The sequence below is a fragment of the Triturus cristatus genome, chromosome 10, assembly GCF_964204655.1.
Source record: "Triturus cristatus chromosome 10, aTriCri1.1, whole genome shotgun sequence".
Classification (NCBI taxonomy): domain Eukaryota; kingdom Metazoa; phylum Chordata; class Amphibia; order Caudata; family Salamandridae; genus Triturus; species Triturus cristatus.
In genome coordinates this window covers 1,066,842,165-1,066,854,577 of record NC_140593.1, presented here as the reverse complement: position 1 = coordinate 1,066,854,577, position 12,413 = coordinate 1,066,842,165, and the positions used below count along the sequence as shown (strand labels likewise).

General features: G+C 46.6%; 1 protein-coding gene across 1 annotated transcript in view; it reads right to left on the bottom strand.

Moving 5' to 3' along the window:
• The window catches only part of LOC146796571 (uncharacterized), a 464,924-nt gene that overhangs the window by 224,907 nt on the left and 227,604 nt on the right, over positions 1–12,413 (bottom strand). Inside the window, exon 9 of the mRNA XM_085629207.1 lies at positions 2,056–2,180. Coding sequence (XP_085485333.1) covers positions 2,056–2,180 — 125 coding nt within the window. The remainder of the gene's footprint in view (positions 1–2,055; positions 2,181–12,413) is intronic.

Genomic DNA, 12,413 nt, shown 5'->3' with positions numbered 1-12,413 from the left:
GTCTTAAGTGTTTAAGGTCCCCAGGCTGGTGCGGACATAGCAAACCCATGCCCCAACACAAACTCCACAATGCACACAAACATACTTGTATTTGCAGCTTCCACCCACATTGATAACTAGGTCGGTTGTTGTTACGGTATAAAGGTGTAGTGGAAAGAGAACGTTTAATCGGTTTCTTAATTTAAAAAAAGACAAATAAATATCTCCGGAGAGATGAAATTTAAACAAAGAATCTTGAAAGATCTTTTTGCTTGAGCTGCCTTTTACGCACACTTGGTTTGTTGCTAGATGGAGGGCAGGGGGGGCAAGGATCACAAAAAAATAACGTGAAACCAAGGAGCCCTGGCACATAGTCACGTAACACACTTGCCATGAGGTAAAAACGGAAGAGATCCAAGAGGGCCGGGCGAGAAGGGAGGGGGGAATGCCAGCAACAGAGGAGCCCGCGAAAGTGAAAGTGATCGTGATTACGATCGCTATGGAGGAAAGACACATGGCGCTGCGCGCGTACACGTTCACGTGCACTGTAGCTTTAGGCCACGGCAGCACTTTGAAAAGCCCAGATATAAAATGTCTCTTTCGAGCCTTTGGCTCGCGAGACCTAAAAAGGAATGCAATTTTACTATAGGGTTTTTTGTGTGTCATCTGTGATGCCTTTATAATCTGCACAATAATTTCTATCGGCACTTGTAAACAATACAAAGTAGTTACGGAGGAAGCTTGAATTTGCATCAAACGATGAGAGTGCCCTTGAAAGGAGGAGAATGTTTTTGTGTGTGTATAATTACTGTTTTTTAAATGATACTATCTGATGAATTGTGCATTTAAATATATATTTGCACGCTTTAGATACTCCCAGATAAGGCATTGGCTCTTACATTTGACTATGAGGAGCGGAGTTGAGCGGACAATGGCTATTGAGCAAACGATCTGATAAACAACTCCTACCTGAATTATATGTCCTCTTGCGACCGACTCAAAAGACAAAAGTCCAGCCCAACGACGACAGGAAGTGGAACTGGGGCGGCAGCTCTCTGCAAAAGAGTGGAAAGATATATACCATAGAGCTCGACCCTCGACCCACGACCTATAACATAGACAGCCCTGAAGATCACCTCATATTGGTACCTCACCCCGGTAGGGCTTCATCGGGGGAACCCAGCCCGTAGTGTCACATGCTGGAGACAATGCGGGGGAAAAAGGCATGCTTACACACGCCCTTTGGGAGTGTACCAAACTGGCACCGTTCTGGGCCTCGGTGTTAAACGACATGGACACCCACTTCTCAACGCAACTTCCAAGATTCCCGTCCTACATCCTACTGGGCCTCCCTAACCCCTCAACAGATCCCCTTGCATCCCGCGGAGGCCGTCAAATAAGCATAGCGCTGGGGGCTGCCCACCAGACTATTCTCTCACTCTGGGGGCTGCCACCATACCGACGCATCTGAATTGGCTGCACCGCTTGCGGGGGGTCCTGGGGATGGAGACACTCACCCATACACTGGCTGGTCGGGCGACACTTTTCACACCACATGGCGCAGGCTTATATCATTACTCTCCCAGGAATTTCAGGAACTGACCTGTCCTCGGTATTTGCGTATACTGAGGCTTACGGACCCACCTCGTGCTACACAAGGGGACGCCTCAAAATGAAAGGCCTCCATATAGATATAGGCACTGAGTCTTTGTTAGTCACTGAGCAATTGGTACATGGGGGTGGGGGTCAGTGTGGGGGGGGGGTGGAAAGTTATTTGTTTCTTATTGTTACAGGAAATGCCATGTCTCATTTGACCTTCTTACGCTGAACTTTAACTAAAAGAATTGTAACATGAGAATAAAATACATTTAACCATAAATATATATTTGCATTTTCAATTGCTTTTAGGCGCGTAGGTTTATTACTGTAAGTAACATTCTAAACAATATAAACAATATTCACTGTTTTTCTCACAGCCTGAAAAATAAAAAGTACTAATACAGGCAAACATAACATGAGTTGTGTTAACATTTTTCACAAGGTGTGAGCAGTACCTTTAAGGGTAGGCGTGCTCACCTGTGTAGCTCCTGTTGTGAAGAGAATTCAGAAAATCCCAAACATCTTCCACTCGCTTTACCATTTTGGAAGACAGAGACAGATATGCATAATTTTTATAACCTAGAATTTCAGCTGTTTCTTGCCTTTGAAAAAACAAAAACAACGTTTCACAAGACGGTCATACATACAGACACATTTAATTTTGTATACAATTTCTTGAAGAGGTATGTCATCAGGTCAGTACGCTTCATTGAATCGACTGCTTGCATAATTTATCCTCTCTTCTCGATTTCGAAGTGCATTTCAATGTGCTACTCCAACAACTAAGACAGGACAGGACAGTGGGAAACTGAGAGGAATCCAAAAGAACAAGGGGCATATCAACAACAACCGGCGATAATTATCGCTGAGCGCACTTAGCGCTCGGATAATTATCGCCGGCTAGCGCCGATTTTTATCGCTGAGATAGCGTGCTATTAGCAACGCTTATCTCATCAGCGATAAAAATCCTAGCGCTAACTGGCTACCGTGAGATTATCGCTGGAAACCCAGCGATAATCACACGTTAGCTAGTTGATAGGGACTCACAAACTTAGCCATGATATCCACCTTCCATAGGATATCATGGCTAAGTCAGTCCTGAAGCAGGCGTAAGGAAAGTAGCGATAACAGGGGTTATCGCTACTTTTCCTGACGCTATGCTTCATAGCGTTAGGCTTGCTGAAAGGAGAAATGTCGCTTAGCGACATTTCTCCTGTCATGCCAGGTCAGGAACGCCCACTTTGCATCTCATTAGAGATGCAAAGCTGGGCGTTAGGAATCCTGATGCTAAAGCAAGGTTTTATCGCCTGCTTGTTGATATGCCCCCAAGTTACTTACCTTTGACAGTGCTGTTTCTGGTAGATACTCTATCTAACTGCAACTGACTAGATTGGGCAGATGTTTTCACAGCAGTGCTCCCGTACTCTGAAATATGGTGCTGGCAGCTCGGCGTGGGCCTTGTTCTGGAAGTTCTTGAACGGAGCCGCACATGAGCACCATTCTTGCACGTCAACCTCAGTTTCTTTCTTTCAGCACCTTCGGACGCGAAGTCACAGTTCTGCTCCCTTTTTTGTCAGTCCTCGATTTTCTACAAATTGAATTCTAGTGTGCAAGGGAATGATGTCTCCACCAAAGACTGCAGGATTCAAATTATGCCATAACAAGTGGAAACAGACAAAAACAAGGTGTGCCTTTGGTGTTTGGGTTCGGGACACGACTCCAAGTCTTGTGAAGAATGGGACCTCAGGCACTCAAAGGCAATTTGGAACCGTGAAGTGAGGGAGGATGGTGCCTAACATGGAAAGAAGTTACGGACCTCGTGTACATCATGGTCCCACTCTAAGCCGAGGACGAGGACAGGTCGAGCTCTCAAGGCCACTTCCACAACAAGTTTTCTTTACAGTCAAAGTTGTCCAGTAAGTTGAAATCCAAGTTAAAGAAGATGCATAAGAAGTCGAAGAGTTACTCGACCCATTCAGCCACACTCTGTGAAGTTGAGAGGTCGTCAAAATGGCAATCGATCTCACACACAATCCTCGTATCCGAAGCCGATTCTGCAACTGGTTCAGATGTTCCCCGATTTCCCCAAGCCATCGGCGACGCAGGTTGAGGACTTTACAGAAGCCTTGCTGTGAATTTGTGGAACTCTTCAGCTCCCTCTGCTGTGTCTTTGGGACCCAAAGATCTGAAGGGACCTTCATTTGGGTTAATGCAGGCATATCTGTCCTCGATGCTGCCTGAGCCCCTAGGACCATCTCTGTCGAATCAGGTCTGACCCTGAACGAGATCGTGCTCCAATTCCACTCCAGTGCACACGGTCCCCATACAGTCTGGTTCAGATAATACACTCCCACTACAGCACAGCAATGCTTAAAGACTATGGGCCCGATTCACAAAAGAAGTCTGAGACAAAATCCTAACTTTACGATTTTCGGTATTCACAAAAGGCATTTAAGAGTAGTAAAGTTAGGATTCCTAACTTTACTACTCCTGAACTGAGACAAAACCCTAACATTATGACTTTCGGTATACACAAAAGGCAAATTGGAGTAGTAAAGTTAGGATTCCTAACTTTACTACTCGCAAATGCCTTTTATGAATACCGAAAGTCATAAAGTTAGGATTTTGTCTCCGATTACTTTTGTGAATCCGGCCCTATATCATCTTTTTGGTACTGATTCTGATCAGAGTTTGCCACCACCCTGATATGACAATGGTGATGATGGAGATGATTTACCCCCAGAATATAACGATGGCAGTTTATACATGGAATTACAGGAGACCGGTGGGCTTGATACTTCCATGATACATGGTTGATTGAATCCCTTGGACCCCCAAAGGAAGAGAGGGCTTCCTTCATTTTTTAATAGGAAGGGCAGCTGAGGTTCTTGACCTAGAGCTACCTTCTGTTGAAGTCTAGAAACATGCCATTACTGAGGTTTTGCACCCTGGTCCAGCATCATCTGAGCTTTTACTTCCATTCAATGATGTTCTAAATGATGCCATTATGGGTACTTGGTCTAAGCATTGCTCTTGACCAATGGTAAACAGACAGGTGGCCAGACACCACCGACTGAGCAGGGTGACCTAAACTTTCTTTCATAGCACCCTGCTCCTGAGAGTTTGCTGGTCCAGGCTTCCACCAGCTAGGTAAATCCTAATGCATTCCCCACATCCCCTCCAGACTGGAAGTAAAAAAAAAGGATTGAGGTGTTCAAGAAACAAATGTTCTCTTCACCCAGTCTAGCCTTGAGGTCGGTCAGTGCAGTCTATCTTTTAAGCATTTATACGCATGTTCTCTGGGGCTTGTCTAGCATGATCTTCTCAGGAGTCCCAGAGGAGTTTGAGGCCTCCTTGGCTCATACCATTAAAGATGGCCAGGATTCAACCAAATATTTGGATCAGGCTGGTATGGGCACTACTGATTGCTTGGGGTGAGCTTTGACTTGGTGATATCACAGAAAGTAATAGTGTGAGACCTTTGAGATACTCACCTCATGACATCACAGGAAGTGAAACCACACATCCTTAGGCCTGGTGCTTTCACCAAAAGTGATGGATTTTACATTAGAATATTTTTTTTTTGATAAACAAATTTTTATTGTTTTGAGAAAGATTACGTACCAAACAAAGAAAAAGAAGATCAGCAAAAGCACGGAGCACAATAAATCATGAACATTTACAGGATGACATCCCACAACTCCCTGCCCCTTTGGGCGTACACCAGCGCAGAAGTTAAACAAAGTGGGGCAATCATTCCATGGTACCCAACCATTTCCCCCACACCCTACGGTATTTCCTGGGGCATCCTCTTGCTGCATACAGGGTTTTTTCTTGGATCGCGCACCAGTCCACCCCCCCACGCCATCTCCCCGGGTCAGGTGGTTCGGGGCATTTCCACGCCGCCGCAATATCATTCTTGGCTACAATCATGGACATGTTAAGGAAGATCTTTTCATTCCTGGTCCTATCCAGCCTGTCTGTGATCCCCAGTAAGGAATGACGTGGGTCGTGGGGAACCGTCCATCGCAATACCTCCGTGAGCTCCTCCTCAATGGATCTTCAGAAACGCGCCAGGCGAGGGCACGACCAGACCACATGGAAAAAATCAGCTGGAGCATAGCCACACGTAGCGCAGGCCGCATTTGGGCGCAGGCCCGCGCGATGGAGGCGCAAGGGCGTGAGGTAGGCGGCGTGCCGATAGTAAAGCTGGATCAACCTAAGCTTGGCGGATGCTGTGATCGTCTTTGGGGCCATAAGGGCGTCACGCCAATCACCCTCATCAAGAGGGCCCACCCAATCCACCCATTGGTCCCGCAACTTGTCCAACGAAGTGGGAGTATTATTGATGAGAGTGCGATAAATGCGGGAGATGCCCCCTCTGCCCAAGTCACCCAACATGGTTTGCGCCTCAGGAGGGCTGTACTCTTGAAGCCTGGTCTCTTCTGGAAGATGCGTGCGGAGGCCGTGCCGCAGCTGCAGATATTTATAGAATTGGGATGGGTGAAGGGAGTAACGGGTCTGGAGTTCCCGAAATGAATGCAGGTGGCCATTGGTCCAAACATCCCCAAGCTGCGAGACTCCGATACGCTCCCACGAGTAAAACCCCTGCAGCCCACTAACGTCGCGGAGCCAGGTTCCCTGCCAGAGCGGTGTGCATTGGGTCAGCCTACGTGTCCAGCGAGTGTGGCGCAGGGCCACCCGCCAGGCCAGCAACACGGAACGCGTCGCGTCAGGCAACTGAGACTGAATGGCTCCCCCGTACATCATGGATTGAATTTTGGGTATTCGAGCCGATTTGCTCGGCCCAGCCCCCATTAAACCAATCGTGGATTACTAGAAGACGCGCTGCCTACATTAGAATATTTACATCAAACAAAATGTTTGGAAAATCTGAAGTAGAAACAGTTGAAATACTTTATAAAGTTAAGATAGGTAATTCAAATTCTATTGAAAATGCTCCCACATACATGGTCAGACGAGACAGAATCTTCAGACCCAGGGTTGAGATAATGCAGCATCAGTTTAGAACCTTTTTACATATTGTACAACAATGCAGTACACTAAATTGTATCAGTGCATTGAGTGGCATTTACTAGAATGGATATGCTTTTGAACATGAACTTACAAAATGTCATGCCCCTTTCCCTTCTGCCCTGATGGCAATGCCTTCTATGTGGGCTAGGTTGGTATTAGAAAAGGCACAACATTAAAATCTATTGAAGATATGCAGGAGAGGTTTTGTATAGCACATATTTGAACCTTTTTATTTAAAGGTGTTTTGAAATGTGATGGTAAAGGGGGCAGAGTGAAAGCAGTTAAATTGCCTAGGATCACACAATTTGGCCAAGAGAGGAATTGATTCCTTGCTTTCTAGTTTCACGTTGTACATTTCAGTACACTAAGAAAAAGCCGCTCCGTGTGGGCAGCGCAGTACTCTGGGGCAGGGTGCAGAAGACACAAACCCGTGATCAATGTTGATTGCCCAGGAGCGTGAGATGCCCACTTTACTAAAGTATATGATTGTATTTTTTAATTACCAAACATGTAAGCACAAATCCCGAAGACTGGAACGCTCTAAATTCAAACCATGGACCTACTTAATTCTGAATAATCCATTTGCCTTTAAGCACAAGAGCGCTAAATGCTTCAAGCATGTGCAGAACCATCCTGCATTTTATTCGCTGCTTTAGTCATTGTAGAAACTAGTATACAGCCTGACCAGAATATGGCACAATAGTGTGAAAATGAGTAGCTCAAACTCAAGCCACATTTGCAAGTTACCCGTTGCATGTTCTAAATTGTCTAAAAAACAGATTTAGGTCTTAGTTCACATCAATGCAAGATCAGTGTGTGTGTAAATGAAATAGCAACAGCAGCTTTGCAGGTACTATGTATGCATCTAAAAGTGCACTTATTATAATGACTCAGGTTAGAAGCTGGAAAGGGGTCATCTTGTTCTCCAGCTACTTGATACTGATGACAACTGCTTTTTAGGTCTCGCCTGAGCCAGCGCATGCGCTGTCTCAGGCGAGACATTTTGTATACGGGATTTCAAAGTGCTACCAGCGCTGGCCTAACGCTTGCGTTTACGCGAGCGTGCACGCGCGCAGCCGGCAATCACGGCTGCGCGCGCACCACTCGTGAGCGCCGGTCCTCGCGATCACTTTCAACTTTGATCGCGATTACTTTTGCTTTCACGGCCGTTACTTTTACGGCCGCGCGGCCAATGCTTGTTTTATTTAGCAACTTGTTTGTGTGGGGGTTTTTTTTTAACCCCTTTCTGCTTTTCTTAAATATTTCTCCTTGATAAATACACGCATTTTGCCAGTTTCTGAAAATCTCCTCCCATTAGGTCTAAGTACAAAGTTTGGCAAATAAGCACTTTCTCTACATAGCAATCTTTTTTCAATTTCCCTGTATTCTTCCTCATTGGGTGGATCCTGAAATAAGTTGCACTCCTTCAATGCCACGTGCGGTAGAGTTCACTCTAAAACTCTCCACCCCCATCAGAGCTGCTCATGTCCAGTGACTTCTCCTGGTTCACTGGCCACAGTCCCCTGAGATTGCTCTCTTTGAAGGCTCACATAGAGAGGTTTTCAGACAGGCTCTTCATTTTTGGCCAGTTCTGCCCTGCACATACATACTCCAACCCCCGTGTGGCCCTCTTCAGTGCTCCTCACTTTTCTCCTTGGGAGAACTGTGCTGCCTGCTCCCTCAGCTGTGCTGCGGTGGGAATTCCTCCTTTGTTCTGGTCCTTGTTGCATTCCACCATGAGGAAGAGTTGGATGGTGGCCACCGTGCCCAGCATCTCCCAGCCACCCTCCTCAGGGGCCACCAGACCCGCTCTGGAAATCCGCCAGCCTCTTAAGCACTCCTGACGTTCAGTCCTGCAGAGTCCAGGGTTGATGACACTGGAGGATGACGTAATACAGCTTGTGAATAATTAATTTCCCATCCAAACCCACCTCCACTTACCGGCTTGCTGGTGACAACGAAGCCTGATGCTGCTGTTGCCCCGTGCAGCGAGAAACCATCCATCCCATGATATGCCTTTTTAATCATCAGTGTGTTTCTTTATTGGAATTTGGGCTCTCTTTGCAATTTTTAAAAAGTATTTGACAATACATACCCGTTCCTTGTAGCCCGACATTTTTTCTTCTCATAAATCTGAGCCCACATGCCCATCCAGGGCTTGTGTCGCTCAGAGGCTAGCTTCCAGGTGTGAATGGACTGTGGCGGTCATTCACGCCTTATTTTAACGGGCATGTTTTTTAGCAGGAGGTTTTATATACGTTCATCCCATAATGGGGTTTTAATATTTCAAAGCCATGTTAAGCGGCTCTGCTCGTAGCACCCGCGTGTGTGGACCATTGGTGTTAAATTGTCTATTTTGTTACTTTTGTAGCTCTTTTTATTTTACTGCTTGGTCGCTACATTTTCGACTGCGGCTTGTAACAGTGTCACGTTGTGCTAAACCAGAATGTGGAACCGAGCATAGTGAAATCAGTCACTGCAAACAGACGTGGTAAATTTAAGAACTGCCAGACGGACCTGAAGTGTTTCACTTTCTTCATAATGCATGCGGCTTCGATGCGCTAGGCGATCTAGTTGGCACATTCGAGCACTCTGGCCGCGCGCAGTGCAGGTGCGTCAATGTCCCGCCTCCATAGCTTCTCATCCTTGCTCTCTGTTCCTCCCGCAGGTAACAATTACGTGCCCCGAGCCGTCCTGGTCCACCTGGAGCCCGGCACTATGGATTCTGTCAGATCGGGACCCTTTGGCCAGATTTTTAGACCCGACAACTTTGTCTTTGGTATGCTGTGCATTTATTGCTGATCTGGTTCCAGGTGTTTGTATTTTGCTGTAATTTGCTTACCCTGGTTCGAGTTCCCCCTCAAAGAGATGCGTCATGATTGAACCATTCTAATGGGAAATGCTGTCTATCATGTGGGTACTGAGAAAAACACATTAGTATGTAAACAAGCATTGGCATAGCCAATAGGTGTCGCCTTTGGGACCTTATAAGTATTTAGTTATGCAGCACAATATCCTTACTGCAACAACATTAACTGTTGCATGGCTAAACACTTATAAGGTCCCAAAAGCGAGACCTATTGGCTATGCCAATGTTTGTTTTCAGAGAGATGTAGAAAGCTTTCTACTTCCATATCCTACTATTGTCTCCTTTCTCTTACCGCAGACAACTCTCAGTGTGGGTCGGTGACTATTACACCTCTTCATTTTACACAACTCCGGCCGCCCCAGAGGGCTTCTGTGGTGCTGCCTGGGCTGTAGAGAAACTCATGTTTAAAGAACACACAAATGAATCAGGACTTTAGGCCTTCAATTACAAACAAACTGAAAGATGCCTCATAGTAATGAAATGCCCAATCTAAACACCAACTGATGGCAGGTACTCCCAGGAGGTGAGGTGTGCCTTGGCATTTAGGAACAAAGGGGAGTAGACCGTGTACAGGCACACCTGAGAGGAGTGGGTCCCTGGCACGCAGGGGGCTCAGGGCCCTGCTTGACATTAGAATGATCTAAACACATTTTTAAAGTCTCCCTGTCTGCTGGGGGCGCTGGAGCAGACCGGTTCAGTGTATGCACAAATTGTACCTGTGATCAGAGCAGCTGCTTCAGATGCTACAGCAAACAGGAATAGAGCACTCAGAATTTCAACATTTATAATGCATTAGGCTTTCCTTAAGCTATTATTTCAACACTTATTTCAGCACCTGGGACCACGGGTGGGGACCTAACATTTCAACAGTAATCCGGGAATGGGGACTCATCATTTCATCACTGGTGCCGAATAAGTGCACATCGTTGCAGAATTTTCTTTTTGCTTCTTTGACTATCTTTAATGCACATCCAGTCCCTGTCGAACCGTAATCCATTATTCCAGTTCCACGGCCTACCTGCACAATAAGTGGGTGATGCAACATGGGCTGCTGGGGTTGGTACAAACAACTAGAAAGGGCAGACGTCACTTCGATTCCAGCACCTAACTGGCTGGCACTGGTAATGCCCCCCATTTTCCTTCTGCTGCAAGCTGTTGTGACATGAAATGAAATAAATTTTAAATCTAACCTACAGCTGCTTTGTTGCACCCTCTAGAATGTGTTTGGGAGCTACGAGCCAGGCCAGTAGTCGCAAACCAGCTGGCAGTGGTCGTAATGGGTTACCTAAGGGTCACAGTAGAGACCCCTGGCGACCTCCAATTAACGTCCACAGGTGCATCCCACTTTTTTGGTGAAAACGCTGATTCCGACCTCGAACGCTTAAAGGACAGTAGAGCCATGGCATATTCCTTGGCCCTTTCCATTCATGCAAGACAATTTCCTCATCAGTTCTCATCCACACAAGGCTACTCCAGAGAGTTAGCATATAGACAACACCAGCCCCACTGCCCGCACAGTGGTCAACCTAGTCCTTTCATGCAGACATCATGCAGGTCACCAGGTCGCCATACAGTCAGTTGTTGACTACCTCCATGTTTTAGCGAATCTCTTGACTTGATCAACCAGTCAAAGTCACACCTGACTCCTTCACATAAGCTTCCTTTTGTAGTAGTTGTCTTAGACAGGTGTCTTGGACTCGGTAAGGATTAGGGCCTTTCCTCCAATGCACCAAGTACAGCACATTGGGTCTATGATCCCTTATGTTTGAACCTTGGTCTAGGATCTTGGTGAGAGCAGCTCCGAGGCTTCTTGGCCTGTTAGTTTCATGCATTCTGCTTTCCCATTTTGCCAGGTGGCATATCTAGGCTTCTTCAGTCGGATCTGAAATCTGTGTCCCTAACACTAAGGAAATCTGTAGAACGCCATCCGGATTTTGGAGGAGACTTTACAAGATCTGCAGTAATAACTGCTCGATGGCAAACTGACGACCGGCAAACCTGCCACACTTCCCCACATAGAACTGGCAGTGGTGACAGATGCTTCATTGCTGTGTTGGGGAGGTCGCCTTGGAGAGGTGGTGATCAGAGGGCTCTGGTCTCTGGCTAAATGCTGCCTCCATATGAATCTATTGGAGTGGAGGGCCATTCTCCTGACATTGAAGGCCTGCCTGCTGTCCATCAAAGGGAGGATGGCATGGATTCTCACTGACAACACCACTGCCATGTAGTACTGCAAGGAGCAAAGCAGATTGGAGCACTAGATCCTGGGCCCGAAGGCTCAAAACCTCTGGAAGTGGCTTGCATGTCAGGGCATCTTCTTGACTGTGAACCGCCTTATGGAGTCTGTGAGCTCCTGGGCAGACAAGCTTAGCCTACGGTACCTGGCGGATCATGAATGGCAGCTTCACCATGAGGTGGCACTGGGCATCTTCCAAAAATGGGGAGAACCCTGGTTATATCTTTTCCCCACCATCAAGACCATGCAGTGTTAGAGGTTCAGCAAAGGTCCTCCCTCAGAGATGCAGTTAGCCTGAGTTGGAGCATCAGGCTTTTGAATGCCTTTCCGCCTCTACTGCCCAGAATTCTGAAGAAGAGGAACAACCGGGCCTATGTCATCCTAATGGCCTGGAGAATATGGTAACATGAGCTTCTGAGCATGTGCATCAAACTTCCAATCAGGCTACCACTTCGGGAAGATCTTCTGTCACAGCAATATGGCAGGCTTCTCCACCCAAACCGGTGCAACCTACACCGTAATGCGTGGAGATTGGAAAGCGGCAGCCTTTGACTTTCCAACCAAAGTTACGGATGTCAACCTGACTACCAGGCACTCTTACACAGAGATGATTTACACTGACTACTGCAAATAATTTGTGACCTGGTATGCAGCCAGAAGGACAGATCCTTTGCAGACCAAATTGTTGGATGT